This window comes from Mauremys reevesii, linkage group 4 (assembly GCF_016161935.1).
Source record: "Mauremys reevesii isolate NIE-2019 linkage group 4, ASM1616193v1, whole genome shotgun sequence".
In the NCBI taxonomy this organism is placed as follows: domain Eukaryota; kingdom Metazoa; phylum Chordata; order Testudines; family Geoemydidae; genus Mauremys; species Mauremys reevesii.
Genome location: NC_052626.1, coordinates 149417063 through 149435552, shown reverse-complemented (window position 1 = coordinate 149435552; position 18490 = coordinate 149417063). Strand labels below are relative to the sequence as shown.

At 59.2% G+C, this 18490-nt stretch overlaps 2 protein-coding genes and 1 pseudogene across 2 annotated transcripts; 1 reads left to right on the top strand and 2 right to left on the bottom strand.

Annotated features, from left to right (window-relative positions):
• The first annotated feature begins 1643 nt into the window (after positions 1-1643).
• On the top strand, positions 1644-5281 carry LOC120403358 (serine protease 27-like). Its single transcript, XM_039534350.1, has 6 exons — positions 1644-1756; positions 2488-2514; positions 2662-2824; positions 3010-3278; positions 4409-4587; positions 4907-5281. The coding sequence occupies exons 1-6, from the start codon at positions 1684-1686 to the stop codon at positions 5117-5119; spliced, it is 924 nt and encodes a 307-aa protein (XP_039390284.1). The 5' UTR covers positions 1644-1683; the 3' UTR covers positions 5120-5281.
• A 3872-nt stretch (positions 5282-9153) lies between these two features.
• On the bottom strand, positions 9154-13130 carry LOC120404122 (serine protease 27-like). The gene is made up of 4 exons (XM_039536121.1): positions 12940-13130; positions 11358-11503; positions 10116-10281; positions 9154-9421 (listed from the first exon to the last, which is right to left on the bottom strand). The coding sequence occupies exons 1-4, from the start codon at positions 13128-13130 to the stop codon at positions 9154-9156; spliced, it is 771 nt and encodes a 256-aa protein (XP_039392055.1).
• A 1524-nt stretch (positions 13131-14654) lies between these two features.
• Positions 14655-18264, bottom strand: LOC120403323 (annotated as a pseudogene).
• Between the last annotated feature and the right edge of the window lie 226 nt (positions 18265-18490).

Here is an 18490-nt window from a genome sequence, read left to right as displayed (position 1 = left end):
CTAAGGGATTTCTCATGACTGGCAGCTCCCTTTGTTCTGTTCCACCCCTTTTATAGCTTTGGCACAAGGCGGGAATCCTTTCTCTCTTTCTCTGGGTCCCCACCCCGCCTTCTAAATGGAAAAGCACCAGGTTTAAGATGGATGCCAGTACCAGGTGACATGGCCACATGTCCTGGGAGACCCCCCCAAGCCTTCACTCTTCCCTGCCTGACTCACAGGAAGGCTTTCAAGTAAACAGAGCCATTTACAACCAATTGTCCTGGTTAATGGGAGCCATCAAGACTCCAAGCCATTATTAATGGCCCACACTTCGCAAAGTTACAATAGGACTTTAGAGTAATACTTCACATTTCTAGCTTTAGATACAAGAATGATACATTTGTAGAAATAGGATGACCACACTCTGTAGATTATAAGCTTTGTAACGATACCTTACAAGAGACCTTTTGCATGAAGCATATTCCAGTTACATTATAGTCACACTCATTAGCATATTTCCATAAGACTTATGGAGTGCAACGTCACACCAGGCCCTGCACAGTCCCCCCCCCCCCACTGAGATCCAGGCCCCCCTCACGCCGGGCTCTGCTCAGACCCCCCCACTGAGATCCAGGCCCCCCTCACGCCGGGCTCTGCACAGACCCCCTGACTGAGATGGAGGGCTCGTTGTGCCAGTTGCTGCAGAGACTGACTGCGTTTGTGGCCGGGATACCTCAGCCAGGGCTGTGCGGGGGAGAGGGTGTGAAGTTTTGGGGGATGGGGCAAAGTGAAGCAGCCACAGCAGGGTAAAGGAGAAACGCTGCTCTGAGCTCAGTGGTGGCGTCGTGTTTCTATAGCCCCCCCCCCCACCCCATGTACCATCCCCTCCCCACCTGCTACCCCCTGCCACCAAACTGCTGCGTGGGCAGGAAATCTCTCTGGTGCCCCCGGCTGCTGGAGGCCAACGAGCGAGAGCAGCATGGGAGGCTGCTGCCTGTGACACCTGCCTGGGGAAAGGGCTGCACGGCAGGTCCCTGGAAGTGGAGGGGAGCAGGGCTGTGGTGCTGAAGAATGGACAGCGAGGGGTTTCCTGACCCTAGAGCACTGGCCAGCCGTGGGCACCGAGCACCGGACAGAAGGCCTGGCCTGGCTACCTCCAGCAAAGACACAGTCCTGGGAGAACCTGGGCAGGGAGTCACAGCCCTGATTCCTCCTCCTGACAGGTATGGCCCAGCAAGGACCAGATCTTGGCTAAGCTGCACAAGGGGTGGGTGGGTGGGTGAAGCTGAGGGTCTGTGAGCTTCTGTTTTCACTTTCCTGTATCGGAGGGGGAGCCGTGTTAGTCTGGTTCTGTAGAAGCAGCAAAGAATCCTGTGGCACCCTACAGACTGCAAAACGTCTGTTAGTCTATAAGGTGCCACAGGATTCTTTGCTGCTTCTACTTTCCTGTACATCACAGATTTAAACAGGAAAACGCTGGGCTCCAAGCCAGAGAATTACGGGACCAGAGATAAGGGCTCAGAGCTGCCGTGGCTTCTTGATGCAGACGGCAGGCGGTTAAGTGGTCTTGCAGAAATCACACCCCACACCCACGGGGCGGCTCAAGCTGGGTTTATAACTCGCTGCCTCAAAGCTGGGGGTTTCCTGCTCCGCTGGCTGGCGGCTGAGCTGGGCCGTCCAAACCCAGGGCTCCTGTGGGGCAGGATGATGGGGGGGCTCTGCTCCCAGCTGGCCGCGCTGCTCTTGCTGCTGGTGGTGCTGCCATCCCCAGCACATGGTAAGAGGGACCAAGGGATCCAGAGCGATGCAGAGCCACGGGGAATGGACCAGAGGGGACGACCCTGCAGCCTTGGTGGTGGTGGTGGTGGGGGGATCGACTGGATGAGACAATCCTGCCCCCTGCAAGTGGAATTGGCAGGAGGGGACGATCCTGTCCCCCTGGGGGTGGAATCGACTCAGGGAGAAGATCCTGCCCCAGTGGACTGGCTCTGTCCCTTTCCCAGGGCCTGGGTTCAAGGGTTTGTGGAGACGTGAGCAAAACAGGTTCTGTGCACTGAGGGGCAGAAATGATGTGCCAGTCCCCGGCCCTGTGGTGAATTAAGGGACCCTCAGCCCACTTCCGAGACACCCTCACCACCCCCACCAGGGCTGGCATGACCCCTCCAGCCCCTCTGACTCACTCCCACAGGTGCCACGGCCCCAGCACCCTCTCAGCTTCTGCACCCAAACCCTCTCCCACCCTTGGGCTTTGCAGGGTGGAGGGAGGACGTGTGGCCCTGAGAGAGCTGGGAGCAGCCCCCTTTCATCTCATGTCAACGTTCACTCTGAAACCTACTGATGCATAGTAGCCACCTATTGAGTATGTAGATTATGGGAGGAGCTATGGATGGGGTTTTTATTCCAGCTCTTTTCCCCACCTTCCACCCTCCCCAATCGGACCCTAGTGATGATCCTCCCCCAATGGCCCTGACTCTGTAATGTCTCTCCAACATTTCCATCCCTCCGCAGGTGCGGAGGAGAGTCAAGACCAGACAGGTAAGGAGTCTGGACTCCTGGGTTGTATCCCCTGCTCTGGGAGGGGAGTGGGGTCTAGGGGGTTGGGACCAAGGACTCCTGGGTTCTGGCTCTGGGTGGGAGATGTGCACTTTGTCCCATGTTAACATGGCTCCCTGGTTTGTGCAGTGTTCAGCCGTATCATAGGGGGGCAGGATGCCCAGAAGGGTCGATGGCCCTGGCAGGTCAGTGTGCAGAAATATGATGACAAAAAACATGAATACGACCACATCTGTGGAGGATCCCTCATCTCAGCCCAGTGGGTGGTGTCAGCCGCTCACTGCTTCCACCCGTGAGTAACCCAGGCAGGACCAGGTTGGGGAGGGGCAGATTCCTCTTATTTGGGTTGCAGCAACGTCTGTTTGTGGCCTCTGCCCCCACATTGACCCCCTGCTCTGTTCTGGTGCTGTCCTCACCCCAGAGGTGGCTGCATCTCAGTATCACACTGTCTTCCCCTTTTCCTTTTCTCTCCTCCAGCCCTGTGTCCCCTGCCCAGTACCGTGTGGTGCTGGGAGCGCACCAGCTCCTCCCTCTCTCCCCAAAACCAGTCCTGGCCGAGGTGCAGAAGATCATCCCCCACCCCAGGTACAATAGGACGAGCTTCGTTGCTGACGTCGCCTTGGTGAGGCTGAAGGAGCCAGTGAAATCCACGTTCATCCGGCCCATCTCCCTGCCAGGTGCCTCCCACCAGTTCCGCGTGGGGAAGAAGTGTTGGGTCACCGGCTGGGGAAACGTTGAAGTGACCAGTAAGTGTTAAAGGTCTCAGAGAGGCACTGGGAGAACATAATTGTTATGGGGTTGGGGAGAGAAGTTCCCTGCTCTGTCCCCTCCCCTACTCCACCCCATCCCCAGCCCCATTCCACCCCTTCCCCGAAGCCCCCACCCCAGAGCAATGCGGCCTGAGGGGTAGCAGGGGGCCTGGTGCAGGAGTGGGAACACTGGCGGGAAATGCAGTGACCTGGCTCCAGCCTGCGCCGCTCCGCTGGCTCCCAGCCGTGTCGCTCCACTTCCCACCACTGCCGGTGAGTGCGGGGAGACAGGCCTGACCCCTGCTGCCAGCGCCAGGCCCCCACTAATTCCCCTGACTGTCCTGTGCCCCACAGGGCCCCCCCAAAGCACGGGGCCCGGGGCAGACACCACAAACCTTCCTATGAGAAGGGCTCTGGTGGTCATGGACACTGTGACCATCTCGGCTGACCTCCTGGAGAGCACAAGCCAGAGAACGGCCCTGAAGGAATTGCTGCTTTAAGGAGGCCAGATCTCTGAGCTGGCCGCCCATCTGGATTTACAAATGGAGAATCCACCACTGCCCTTGGTAAATTGCTCCAACCGTTAATCGCCCTCACTGTTAAACACTGACACCTCATTTCCAGGCTGAGTGTGTCGGGCTTCAACTTCCAGCCACTGGATCATGTTCCACCTTCCCCTGCTCGACTGCAGAGCCCGTTATTAAACACGTCTTCGCATTGTAAATACGAATAGACTGGGCTCAATTCACCCCTTAACCTTCTCTCTGTGAAGTTAAATCAACTGAGCTCCTGAGTTAGAGGCCTGGGGTCCCGGATGATCAGGGCCATGGGGGGGGGGCAGCACTGCCCCTGCTGGAGGGGATTGTGTGTGTGTGTGTATGTGTGTGTGGATTCCTTGTGGGGCAGCACTGACACATACAGGGACACGCCTGCACTTGGCCATAGTAGGAGATAGTCACATGTGCAGAAATGTGCCTTGGCAGCCAGACTCCTCTCCAGAATGGCTCAGGCCTGGGGGAACCTGCTCACGGGCACAAACGCCACATCTGGACCCCGGCGCGCCGGGTTCAGGAAGCGCCAGACTCTGGTGGAATAACCCTGCCACACCCCCCGTTCTTCCCCTCCAGAGCCTCTTCAGCCACCCCAGACCCTGCAGCAGCTGGCGGTTCCCATCATCAGCACAGCAGACTGCAACAAGCGTTACAACACACTGAATCCACGCTCACCTCTGGGTCCAGAGAGAATCAAAACCAGCATGATCTGCGCCGGGTACATGGACATGGGCAGCCCCAAGGGATTCTGCAAAGTGAGAGCCTTTCCTCCCAGTGATTGTGGGTATTGCACCTCCGCTGCCCAGACCCCAGCTGAGACCACGGCCTGAGTGTGCCAGGTGCTGCACAGACCCCGACTGAGACCAGGGCCCCAGTGTGCCAGGTGCCACCCAGATCCCGGTTGAGATCAGGGCCCCATAGTACCAGCTGATGCCCAGACCCCTCTGACAGAGGTCGCTGCTCCTGTTGCTCAGACCGGGTGTGTTCTGTGACCCTCATCCGGCCTTCGCTCTCACGGTGACAGCGACGGGAATTGGGGCCCTGACCCCCGTTTCTCTCTCTCTCTCTCTCTAGGGCGACTCCGGGGGGCCTCTGGCCTGTGAGCAGGGCGGCACCTGGTACCTGGCCGGAGTCGTGAGCTGGTTTCTGACCAGAAAAGTGAGTGGAATCGTCTGTTCTCATCCCAAGTTCCCCGGGGTCTTCACCCGGGTGACGGCCTACGACAGCTGGATCCAGGAGCATGTGAAGGGTGTGGGCCCTCTGCCAGCGCTTCTCCAGCTGCACTGACACTCGCCGCCCTCCTCCTCGCAGCCCTGTGAGCCACGCGCGGACCTGCCCCTGGCACTGCCAGGCCGACGCCCCTCAGGATGTCTATAGACCCCCCTTGACACCAGGTGTGGGCCCCGCGCTGCTGGGGTCTGCGGGATGCGGCTGGGAGAGGCTGGTGGATGGAAGCACGGGGGGGCGGGGGGGGCTATGGGGAGGTGAGGGCAGAGGGGGGGGTTATATCCTGCTTTTCCTGCAGCTCTGCAGCACCCCCTGGGGGTGACAGGGAAGCCGACAGGGACGGGCCCCGCATCTGCTTCTATCCCCTGACTTGTGCTCTGAAAATTATCAATAAATCAGCTTTGCAAGCAAACTGCCCTGCAGCAGCTGGCGCCGCCTCCCGCTGGGACAGTCCTGCCACAGCAGCAGCCTCCCACGGGCTCCACGGTTTAGCTGAGTGTAGGGGCCTCCCATCGCACTGGGCGCTGCACAGACACCCCCACCGAGATCAGGGCCCCCATCTCCCTATGCGCTGCATATACGCCCCCCAAAGGAGAATGGGGCTCCTAGCACACTGGATACTGTGCAGACCCTCCCTACCGACTGGGAACCCCATCACGCCGGGTGCTGCACAGGTCTCCTTGACCGAGATCGGTGCCCCATTGTGCCAGGCGCTGCACATACCTTGACTCAGATCAGGGCCCCATCGTGCCAGGCGCTGCCCAGAGACACGTTATGAGACAGTCCCAGCCCTCACAATCACAGACAAAAGATCCCAGCTGGAGACAGACAGACAGACGGGGAAGCACCAGGGAGCAACGGGACGATGCTGGTCACCGTGATGGGTTCTGTTCTCTGCTCACTGTCACCCACCCACCGCCCAGGTAGAGCGTCTCTGCAGGACACTCACCAGGCTACGGTGTGAGGGTCTCAATGCACCAGGTCCCATGTGCTTTAATCCTCCTGTGGCTGAACAGAGCCCAGGCACGGCCCCTCGCTGGGTTCCCAGGTGCCCCCTGTGCAAAATTGTGGGATTTGGGCATTTTAAAACATTTTTAAAATTTATTTAAATGTTCAGAGTTGTGGGAAATTATGGAGGTGGGGGTCACACACTGTGGGGATCAGACAATAATTAGATAATGAGAAAAACCACAGGAAGACTTGTGGCACTTTAGAGACTAACACATTTATTTGAGCATAAGCTTTAGTGGGTTACTGCATGCATCTGATGACGTGGGCTGTAGCCCACGAAAGCTTATGCTGAAAGAAATGTGTTAGTCTCTAAGGTGCCACAAGTGCTCCTGTTCTTTTTGCGGATACAGACTAACACGGCTGCTGCTCTAAAACCTATATAAGGACAGTGGATGCTAAAAGCTAAAGCTTTAGAACCGTTTAAATACAAACTGTCAACATCCCTCATCAAAAAAGTACAAAGTCAATCGCCTTACAGCAAAGTCTAACAGGTTCTCAAAAAGCCTTTTTCTCACTGCGCCTGTCTGCACATTTCGATTCTTACTGATGGAAATACTTAGGCAGCAGTCTGTGTGTGTGTGCAGTGACATCAAGGTGGGGGAGCCAATATCCTTTCTCAGACCATCTTCCATTGGTGGAAGAGACATGCTCAGGACCTCCCCAAAGCTCTGGTTCCGGTCTGGACTGTAGAAGACCAGAAGAAGATTTGAAGAAGAGAAGCTCCGTGTAGCTGGAAAGCTTGTCTCTGTCACCAACAGAAGCTGGTCCAACAAACGATATTCCCTCCCCCACCTCATCTCTCATATCCTGGGACCAACTCGGCTTCGACACTGCGAACAGCTACGGTGAAACCGACATTTACCGACACAACTCCAGCCCTTCCCAGGCTGGTAGCGCAGGAGCTCAGGCGAGGTGATCACCATGGTCCCATCTGGCTTGAGAATCGACGTGTCTGTGTCTAACCTTTCAGACGTGACCTGGGCGGCATCGCAGAGATCACAGGACGGGGACTGCAGGCCTGGCTCCTCGCCCCGATTTCTCCTCCAAAGGGAAACAGCTCGGACGTCAGATAAACCTCCCCGGGCCAAACTGGGGAAACGGGTGTAAACACTCTGCTGTGGATTTGACTGCAAATCTCTGGTCCTGGCGGGGGAGGGGAGGGGAGACAAGGCCCCGGGTCAGACGTGCCGGGGGCTTCCCAGCACAGACCCACAGGGTCGGGGGCCCCCCAGGGTCAGCTAATCCCAGCCCCGGCCGAGATGCAGGATTTGTTGTGTCTGCACCACCCAGGACAGATGGTTTCGCAGCCGCTTTCTGAAACCGCCCAGTGAAGGAGCTTCCAGCCCCTCCCAAGGCCTCCTGGGAGTGGGGCCTCCACTGTCCTGCTGCTCTTACCCAGCCGGGGGCCGGCCCAGATCGGCCCCCAGCTCCGAGCTGCCCGGCCCCAGGGCTCACGTGGGGCTGGCCCGGGGGTGCTCCCAGCTGGCCTGGCTGCTGGTGCTGGTGCGTGTTCCCAGCTAAGGGGGGACCAGAGCAGCCTCCCACCGAGAGAGAGTCACAGACATCCGGGGGGGGGGTAGCCTGGAGGGGGCAAATCTGCCCCGGGGGGGGGGGAAATCAACTGGAGGGGGAGATACTGCCCCCCCCCCGGGCGGGTCGTTCCCCCCCCCACGGGGCCCGGCCCCCCAGCTCGCTCTGTCTGCCCGGAATTTTCTCCGGCGGAACCGAAAGTAAAACCTCCGCTGGTTTCTGTTTCCTCCTGCCCCGCAGCCGGGCGCTGACCCCGCAGGAGATCGGCTCCCGGGGGCGGGAGGGGTGTAGCCAGAGGGGAGGCTGTTAATAGCCACTGCCGGTGGGGGCTGGGAGCCAGGACGCCTGGGTTCTCTCCCCGGCTCTGGGAGGGGAGTGGGGGCTGGTGGGTTAGAGCAGGGGGGTGCTGGGAGCCAGGACTCCTGGGTTCTTTCCCGGCTCTGGGAGGGGAGTGGGGGCTGGTGGGTTAGAGCAGGGGGGTACTGGGAGCCAGGACTCCTGGGTTCTCTCCCAGCTCTGGGCGGGGAGTGGGGGCTGGTGCGTTACAGCGGGGTGGGGCTGGGAGCCAGGACTCCTGGGTTCTCTCCCTAGCACTTGCAGGGAAGTGGTGGGGGTGGGGGGTAGAGTTCCTGGGGCTCTTACTTTCATAAAATGGAGGTAAAATTGATCGTTGAAACCTTTTGCAAATTGTGGATTTCCCAGACAGGGACAGCTCAGGGAATTGCCATTTTTCAGCTGAACAAAGTCGCAGCCGAACTCTCGCCTCCGATCCGGCCCCACCCCGCAGCGCGCTGGGGGAGGGGCTCCCTGCTGCCATCTAGCGGTGGGAGTGAAGCGTCAGCGGGTGAGGGATGAGTCCAGGGATCAGCTGCTTGTACCAGATACTCTGAGAAGGGTCATGCCACGGTCTTAAAATGGCTGGACATTCAGGGTGTAAAACCGTAGCCAGGCGCCGGGTGAATTTCTGCTGGGTGGGTGTAGAACTCGGGCTCATGGAATGTGATTCTCCTTGCAAGAAAGGGCTCCCCTAAGACAGGCAGTGCCCGGCGCGGCGGTAACTTGCGGGGGCACCAATGGGGCAGGTTGCTGCTGACGTGGTTTGGACTTTGCCTCGGACAGGCTCTAGTGGAGAACGTTGGCTGGTCGCTGTGGCCACCTTCACAACCCAGCCCCTAAGAAATCCCGAGTCTGTGACAGTAGCCGGGGTCCCTGGGGATGAATCCTTCACCAGGTCCGGGCTCCCGGGTGGGTTACACAGAGATCATGGGCGAAGCTTTGACTCCGAAGTGTTTCAACAAGTTGGTGAGATTCTAGGGATCCACTGTTCACCCCTCTCCAAGCAATCAGCTCAGGCTCTCTGCAGACTCAGGCAGTGTTGCTCTCAGTCACACTCAGGGCAGCTCTCCCTTCTCATTGCAATAGGGTCAGGCTCTCTGCAGACTCAGGCATTGCTGATGGATCTCATATCCTCTCCCATCTCCATCTCACACTGTCCACAAACAGTGGAGGGTTTCACTGCTGGGTGAACGGAGGAGGGAGAGATGGGGGGGATGTCACAGCGCCATCATGAGAGTGGTGAAGAGAAGCCTGTAGGTGCTGAAGGAGGATCTGGCATCATTTATTCCAGAGATGCTGTTTTCTGTGCTGGTGGCTTGTCCCCTGGAGACCATGTGCCCCCATATCCATTCACCGTAGGCCACTGTCCGGACATAGACACCGGGACGATTGGGCTGGCCACAGCCGTCCCCCCAACTCACAACCCCCATCAGGAACCAGGTCCCATTGTGGTCACAGGTCAGTGGCCCCCCAGTGTCACCGTGGAGGAGCAGAGAAATTGGGATTAGTGAGGGTCTCCCCCCTGATGACCCTATTCCCAGGCATCCAGCCCCTTGGGACTGTAGGCATATGGGCCATCCCATGGCCTCACCCACAAGTTTTGTCCACACCAACATGAGAAGTGAAAGGAGTTTGCTGTGCTTTTCCAGCTCACTTTCCCTGAAGGAGGCTTTGGTAGTGGAAGTGAGAGTCCCCCAGGACATTCACAGGTGCTGGGGTGGCTGTGTTCTTCCTCTCCTGCCCTACACAGAGACCACTGGCAGAGCTCCCCAGAGCAGTGGGGCTGGGAGTTGACACCCTGAATATTCAGGCATGGGGTATTTTCCCATCCCACAGTGACTGGCTCAGGCTCTCTGCAGACTCAGGCAGGCCTCAGTTACTGTCTAGCCACATTCTTCCTCTTTTCTATGCAAACCCAAAGGTTCAACTATTACTTCAATAAAATATAAAAGCTGGGGCTCTGCCCTAATCCCAGGACTCCAGGAGCTGGGGCCTAGGCACAGGGCTGTGACTCCACCTGGCTCTAAAAGTCAGAGATGCACCTGCCAGCTGGGAGGAACCATGTCTGGAGCTTTGCAAATGCAGCAGCCGTTTTACCTTCGACAGGCCCTAGATGGTGATGGGGAGACGCACTGGGGCTCACATGCATCCAGCTGGCCCAGAGCCCTCTCTCACCGGGCAGGAGTCCCTCTGCCCTTTGGCGTAGCTGGCACAGATCGTGTCGGGTTTGACGGGGTCCCTGCCGATGTTCGGGGCCGGGTCGATGTTGTAGAGGGCGTTGCAGGCTACAGTGTCCATCAGCTGGACCGGAACCTCCTGCAGCGTTTTGGGGGGTGGGAGAGAGACTGCGGGGGGGGGGGGGGAGGAGCTGGGACACCCACAACTGGGGCTGAATTAATGCAGGAGCGAACCCCTACACAGAGCCCCAGGCTAAAGGGGGCCCCTGCAAAAAGATCTCCGGGCTGCCAAAAGTGCAGATCTTTTCGGGGGTCCCCTTAGCCTGGGGCCCTGGGCTGCAGCCACTAAAGCCCCTGGGTTCCAGCACCGCCTGGTGTGGGGGCAGCTCTGCACAGTCCTGTTCCCCCCTCTCAGCCCCGCCGGGCTGGAGCTGTGAGCGCTGGGAAGCTCCGTCTGCACGCTGCCCTCGCCTGCAGGCTCTGCCCCCGCAGCTCCCATTGATCGGGCATCGCGGCCAATGGAGGCTGCGGGGGCGGTGCACAGAGCCACAGCCAGGGATGTCCACGCCATGCCGGCAGCTTCAGGATCAGTCAGGAAGGAGCAGCGTGGGGCCAAGACAGACCAGGTGCCTGCCTCAGCCCAGCTCTGCCACCAAACAGGAGCTGCCCCAGGGACGCGGCCCACATCCCGATCCCCTGCCCCAGCCCTGATCCCCCTCCTGCACCATAACTCCCTTCCAGAACCCTCACTCCAACTCCCACCCCACTCCAGCACCCCGACTCCCAACCAGACCCCACATCCCAACCTCCTGCCCTGAGTCCGCTCCTGCACTCCAAACCCCTTGAGCCCAGCCTGGACCCCCTCTCCTGCCCCCCAAATGCACCCCCCAGAGCCCACACCCCCAGCTGAAGGTCTCACCCTCTCCTGCACCCAACCCCCTGCCTTCTCCCACACTTTTACCCCACATTTTTGGCTGCATCCTGAGCCTAGGGAGCCCCACAAAATCTAATATCCCTGAGCCCTCAGAAAAGTTAACACAGCCTTGGCTGCAACCCACGCCCATGCCTGGCAATTCCCTTTCCCCATATACCTCCCCAACCTACTTCCTGGTCCTCCTGCCGGCAGGGGGCAGCAGAGAGCTGGGTGAGGATTATTTCAAGATGCAGCAGGAATCACGGGGCTCCAGGAGCTCGGGGGTTGAGTCACAGAGTGATAGTGCATCTCCCCCGGGGGATGGTCTTACCCGCAGAGGCTGTTGTCCCCCAGCCGGTGACCCAGCACGTGTGGTTGCCAGGGAAGGAGTCGGAGGGGCCTGGCAAGCAGATGGGGAGGATTTCGTCGGTGTATCGCACTGGCTCCGTGAGCTGCACGAGGGCAATGTCGGCTCCCCTGAGCACCCAGTGTGTGTGTTGGGGGTGAGGGTTATTCACAGGCATTGCTGGGACCTGAGAAGGTGTGTGGAGGGGACTGAGTGCCAGTAGCTCCACCCATAATTCCCAAGCTCCGCCCATTGCCCCAGAGCAGCCCTGCCGTCCTCAGCACCAGCCACAAGTCTCAGCAGTGTTTCTGATTTACCACCAGCCGGTTCAAGAATCAACACTCCCCATTGATCTGAGTGGGGCAGCTCAGAACTGAAGGCACCAATCCAGGCTTGGGGGCGGGGGTCTATGAAGGGCCAAGGGCTTGGATCTCCCTGATAGTCACTAGCCAATTCCCTCCCCCACAACCTGTATCTCGCTCCCCTTCCCCTGGGAGGGAGGGGCTGGTCCCTACATCCCCACCCCACACTCACCCTGCCGCAGGGTCATCGCCAGCAGTGCTAGGGCCAGTGGGGAGCAGAGACGCCCCATGGTTCAGCCTTCCCCAGGCCTGTCTTGGCTGCATGCAGCTGCCTCCACTGCTCCGACCAAAGCCCGACTGGGGAATGCAAGTGCCGGGGCAGGTTTTTATGGGAACCTGTGTGCCCCTCCCTGCATCTATAGAGAATAATGGGGACTGATTTCCTGGGAACCTGAGCCAGGAAATAGCTGCTAAATTCACTGTGCTGAACAGGTTGTAGGCCTGGCTCCAAGCCCCCCTGCTCTAACCACTAGACCCCACTCCCCTCCCAGGGCTGGGAGAGAACCCAGGAGTCCTGGCTCCCAACCCCACCAGCAGTGGCTATTAACAGCCTCCCCTCTGGCTACACCCCTCCCGCCCCTGGGAGCCGGAGAAAATTCCGGGGAGACAGAGCGAGCTGTGGGGCAGGTCACAGAGGGTGGGAGGGGGGAACTGCCATCCCGGGGGGGGGCAGGATCTCACCCTCCAGTCGATTCCCCCCCCCAGGGACAGATTTGCCCCCCCAGCCTGCCCCCCCGGATGTCTGTGACTCTCTCTCGGTGGGAGGCTGCTCTGGCCCCCCCTTAGCTGGGAACACGCACCAGCACCACCAGCCAGGCCAGCTGGGAGCCCCCCCCCCCCGGGCCAGCCCCACGTGAGCCCTGGGGCCGGGCAGCTCGGAGCTGGGGCCGATCTGGGCCGGCCCCCGGCTGGGTAAGAGCAGCAGGACAGTGGAGGCCCCACTCCCAGGAGGCCTTGGGAGGGGCTGGAAGCTCCTTCACTGGGCGGTTTCAGAAAGCGGCTGCGAAACCATCTGTCCTGGGTGGTGCAGACACGACAAATCCTGCATCTCGGCCGGGGCTGGGACTAGCCGACCCTGGGGGCCCCCCGACCCTGTGGCTCTGTGCTGAGAAGCCCCCGGCACGTCTGAGCCGGGGCCCTTGTCTCCCCTCCCCTCCCCCGCCAGGACCAGAGATTTGCAGTCGAATCGGCAGCAGAGTGTTTACACCCGTTTCCCCAGTTTGGCCCCGGCGGTTTCCCTGACGTCCGAGCTGTTTCCCTTTGGAGGAGAAATCGGGGCGAGGAGCCAGGCCTGCTCTTCGCTGCAGTCCCCGTCCTGTGATCTCTGCGATGCCGCCCGGGTCATGTCCGAAAGTCCAGACACAGACACGTCGATTCTCAAGCCAGACGGGACCATGGTGATCACCTCGCCTGAGCTCCTGCGCTACCAGCCTGGGAAGGACGGGAGTTGTATCAGTAAATGTCGGTTTCACCGTAGCTGTTCATAGTGTCGAAGCCGAGTTGGTCCCAGGATATAAGAGATGAGGTGGGGGAGGGAATATCATTTGTTGGACCAGCTTCTGTTGGTGAGCGAGACAAGCTTTCCAGCTACACGGAGCTTCTGTCTTCAAATCTTCTGGTCTTCTTCAGCCCAGACCCAAACCAGAGCTTTGGAGAGGTCCTGAGCTTGTCTCTTCCACCAATGGAGGATGGTCGGATAAAAGATATTCCCTCCCCACCTTGATGTCACTGCACACACAGAGACTGCTGCCTAAGTATTTCCATCAGTAAGAATCGAAATGTGCAGACAGGCGCAGTGAGAAAAAGGCTTTTTGAGAACCTGTTAGACTTTGCTTTAAGGCGATTGACTTTGTACTTTTTTGATGAGGGATGTTGACATTTTGTAGTTAAACGGTTCTAAAGCTTTAGCTTTTAGCATCCACTGTCCTTATACATCCGAAGAAGTGAGCTTTAGCTCACGAAAGCTCATGCTACAATAAATTTGTTAGTCTTTAAGGTGCCACAAGTACTCCTGTTTTTTTTTGTCCTTATATAATTATTGTCTGACCCCCACCTCCATAATTTCCCACAACTCTGAACATTTAAATCAATTTAAAAAATGTTTAAAAATGCCCAAATCCCACAATTTTGCACAGGGGGCACCTGGGGACCCAGCGAGGGGCCGTGCCTGGGCTCTGTTCAGCCACAGGGGGATTAAAGCACATGGGGCCTGGTGCATTGAGACCCTCACACCGTAGCCCAGTGAGTGTCCAGCAGAGAAGCTCTACCGGGGCGGTGGGTGAGTGACAGTGAGCAGAGAACAAAGCCCGTCACGGTGACCAGCATTGTCCTGTTGGTCCCTGGTGCTTCCCCGTCTGTCTGTCTGTCTCCAGCTGCGATCTTTTGTCTGTGATTGTGAGGGCTGGGACTGTCTCATAACGTGTGTCTGGGCAGCGCCTGGCACGATGGGGCACCGATCTCGGTCAAGGAGACCCGTGCAGCGCCCGGCGTGATGGGGTTCCCAGTCGTTAGGGAGTGTCTGCACAGTATCCAGTGTGCTGGGAGCCCCATTCTCCTTTGGGGGGCGTATATGCAGCACTGGGTGCGATGGGGGCCCTGATCTCGGTCGGGGGTGTCTGTGCAGCGCCCAGCGCGGTGGGAGGCCCCTACGCTCAGCTAAACCGTGGAGCCCGTGGGAGTCTGCTGCCGTGGCAGGACTGTCCCTAGCGGGGGGCGGCGCCAGCTGCTGCAGGGCAGTTCGCTTGCAAAGCTGATTTATTGATGATTTTCAGAGCACAAGTCAGGGGATAAAAGCGGCTGCAGGGCCCGTCCCTGTCGGCTTCCCTGTCACCCCCAGGGGGTGCTGCAGCACTGTAGAAAAAGCAGGATATAACCCCCCCCCGCCCTCACCTCCCCATAGCGCCCCCGCCCCGTGCTTCCATCCACCAGCCTCTCCCAGCCGCGTCCTGCAGACCCCAGCAGCGCGGGGCCCACACCCGGTGTCGAGGGGGGGGGGGTCTATAGACATCCTGAGGGGGGTCGGCCTGGCAGTGCCAGGGGCAGGTCCGCACGTGGCTCACAGGGCTGCGAGGAGGAGGGCGGCGAGTGTCAGTGCAGCTGGAGAAGCGCTGGCAGAGGGCCCACACCCTTCACATGCTCCTGGATCCAGCTGTTGTAGGTCGTCACCCGGGTGAAGACCCCGAGGAACTTGGGATGAGAACAGACGATTCCACTCACTTTTCTGGTCAGAAACCAGCTCACGACTCCGGCCAGGTACCAGGTGCTGCCCTGCTGACAGGCCAGAGGCCCCCCGGAGTCGCCCTAGAGAGAGAGAGAGAGAAACGGGGGTCAGGGCCCCAATTCCCGTCGCTGTCACCGTGAACATGGGGGCCCTGGTCTCGATCAGGGTCTGGGCAGCTCCTGGCACATGGAGGTCCTGGTCTCGGTCGGGGTCTGGGCGGCGCCTGGCACAAGGCGGCTCTGATCTCGGTCAGGGTCTGTGCTGCACCCGGCACAAGGGAGCCCTGATCTTGGTTGGGGTCTGGGCAGCGCCTGGCGCACTGGGGCCCTGGTCTCGGTCAGGGTCTGGGCAGTGGTGCTGCAATACCCACAATCACTGGGAGGAAAGGCTCTCACATGACAGAATCCCTTGTTGCTGTCCATGTACCCAGCGCAGATCATGCTGGTTTTGACTGCCTGTGGACCCAGAAATGGGTTTCGTCTCAGTGTGCTGTAACGCTTGTTGCAGGTCGCTGTGCTGAGGATGGGAACCGCCAGCTCCTGCAGGGTCTGGGGTGGCTGGAGAGGCTCTGGATGGGGAGAAGCAGAGGTGCGGCAGGGTTATTCCACCAGCGTCTGGCGCAGCAGGGAGCAGCGCTGCCCCCCCCCCCACCACACACACACGGCCCTGATCATCCGGGACCCCAGGCCTCTAACTCAGGAGCTCAGTTGATTTAACTTCACAGAGAGAAGGTTAAGAGGTGAATTGAGCCCAGTCTATTCGTATCTACAATGCGAAGACGTGTTTAATAACGGGCTCTTCAGTCGAGCAGGGGAAGGTCGAACATGATCCAGTGGCTGGAAGTTGAAGCCAGACACACACAGCCTGGAAATGAGGTGTCAGTTTTTAACAGTGAGGGCGATTAACGGTTGGAGCAATTTACCAAGGGTTGTGGTGGATTCTCCATTTGTAAATCCAGATGGGCGGCCAGCTCAGAGATCTGGTCTCCTTAAAGCAGCAATTCCTTCAGGGACCTTCTCTGGCTTGTGCTCTCCAGGAGGTCAGCCGAGATGGTCACAGCGTCCATGACCACCAGAGCCCTTCTCATAGGAAGGTTTGGGGCGTCTGCCCCGGGCCCCGTGCTTTGGGGGGGCCCTGTGGGGCACAGGACAGTCTGAGGGATTAGTGGGGGCCTGGCGCTGGCAGCAGGGGTCAGGCCTGTCTCCCCACATTCACCGGCAGTGGTGGGAAGTGGAGCGGCACGGCTGGGAGCCAGCGGAGCAGAGCAGGTCAATGCGGGGGTGATTCCACTCCTGCTGCTGGCACCAGGCCCCCTGCTACCCCCTCAGGCCGCGTCGCTCAGGGGAGGGGGTTTGGGGGAAGGGGTGGAATGGGGCTGGGGAGGCGGCGGAGCAGGGGCGGGGACAGAGCAGGGAACTTCTCTCCCCAACCCCCTAATGATTATGTTCTCCCAGTGCCTCTCTGAGACTTACCGCTCACTTCTACCCGTCCCCAGCCGGTGACCCAACACTTCTTCCCCACGCGGAACTGGCGGGAGGCACCTGGCAGGGAGATGGGCCGGATGAACGTGGATTTCACTGGCTCCTTCAGCCTCACCAAGGCGATGTCAGCAATGAAGCTCCTCCTATTGTACCGGGGGTGGGGGATGATCTTCTGCACCTCGGCCAGGACCTCATTGGGGGAGGGGTTGAGGAGCTGGTGCGCTCCCAGCACTAACTGGTACTGGGAATAGGGCAGAGAGCTGGAGGAGAGAAAAGGAAAAGGGGAAGACAGTGTGATACTGAGATGCAGCCGCCTCTGGGGTGGGCACAGCAGCAGAACAGCTGCACAGCACCGTGGGGATGGCTTGACCAAGAGCAGTGGGTCAATGTGGGGGAAGAGGCCACAAACAGATGTTGCTGCAACCCAAATAAGAGGAACCTGCCCCTCCCTCCCCCCGCTTCTGCCTGGGTTACTCACCGATTGAAGCAGTGAGCAGCTGACACCACCCACTGGGCTGAGATGAGGGATCCTCCACAGATGTGGTGGTATTCATGTTTTTTGTCATCATATTTCTGCACACTGACTTGCCAGGGCCATTGACCCTCCTGTGCATCCTGCCCCCCTATGATACGGCTGAACACTGCACAAACCAGGGAGTCATGTTAACATGGGACAAAGTGCACATCTCCCACCCAGAGCCAGGGAGAGAACTCAGGAGTCCTGTCTGCCTCCCACATCCGCACCCATAACCCACCAGCCCCCACTCCCCTCCCAGAGCAGGTGATAGAACCCAGGAGTCCAGACTCTTTACCTGGCTGGTCTTGACTCTCAGCACCTGCAGAGGGATGGAAATGTTGGGGAGACATTACAGAGTCAGGGCCACTGGGGGAGGAGCATCACTAGGGTCCGATTGGGGAGGGTGGAAGGCAGGGAAAAGAGCTGGAATAACCCCCACCCACCCACTGACCTATAGCTCCTTCCATAATCTACATACTCTGCCTCAAATCATAGGTGGCTACTATGCATCAGTAGGTTTCAGAGTGAACGCTGACATGAGATGAAAGGGGGCTGCTCCCAGTTCTCTCAGGGCCACACGTCCTCCCTCCACCCAGCAAAGCCCAAGGGCGGGAGAGGGTTTGGGTGCTGAAGCTGAGAGGGGCTGGGGCCATGGCACCTGTGGGAGTGAGTCAGAGGGGCTGCAGGGGTCATGCCGGCCTGTGTGGGGGTGTGTGTCTCAGAGGTGGGCTCAGGGTCCCTTCATTCACAGCAGGTCCGGGGACCGGCACATCATTTCTGCCCCTCAGTGCACAGAACCTGTTCTGCTCCCGTCCCCACAAACCCTTGTACCCAGGACCTGGGAAAGAGACAGAGCCAGTCGACTGGGGCAGGATCGTCCCCCTGAGTCGATTCCACCCCCGGGGGGCAGGATGGTCCCTTCCTGTCAATTCAAACCGCAGGGGCCAGGATCGTCTCATCCAGTCGATTCCTCCCCTCAGCTCTATTCCCAACCCCAGGCTGCAGGGTCGACCCCTCTGGTCTGTTCCCCGCGGCTCTGCATCGCTCTGGATCCCTTGCTCCCTCTTACCATGCGCTGAGGACGGCAGCACCAGCAGCAGGAGCAGCACGGCCAGCTGGGAGCAGAGTCCCGCCATGATCCCGCCCCACAGGAGCTCTGGGTCGGGACGGCCCAGCTCAGCCTCCAGCTAGCGGAGCAGACAGCTCCTGGCTTCAAGGCAGCGAGTTATAAACCCAGCTACAGCCGCCCCATGGGTGTGGGGTGTGATTTCTGCCAGACCACCAGCCGTGTGCACCAAGAAGCCACGGCACCTCTGAGCCCTTATCTCTGGTCCTGTGGTTCTCTGGCTCGGAGCCCCGCGTTTTCCTGTTTAAATCTCTGATGTACAGGAAAGTGAAAGCAGAAGCTCACAGACCCTCATCTCTCCCCGACCCCTTGCGTGGCTTAGCCGAGATCTGGTCCTTGCCGGGCCATACCTGTCGGGAGGAGAAATCAGGGCTGCAACTCCTTGCCTTGGTTTTCCCGGGACCAGGGCCAG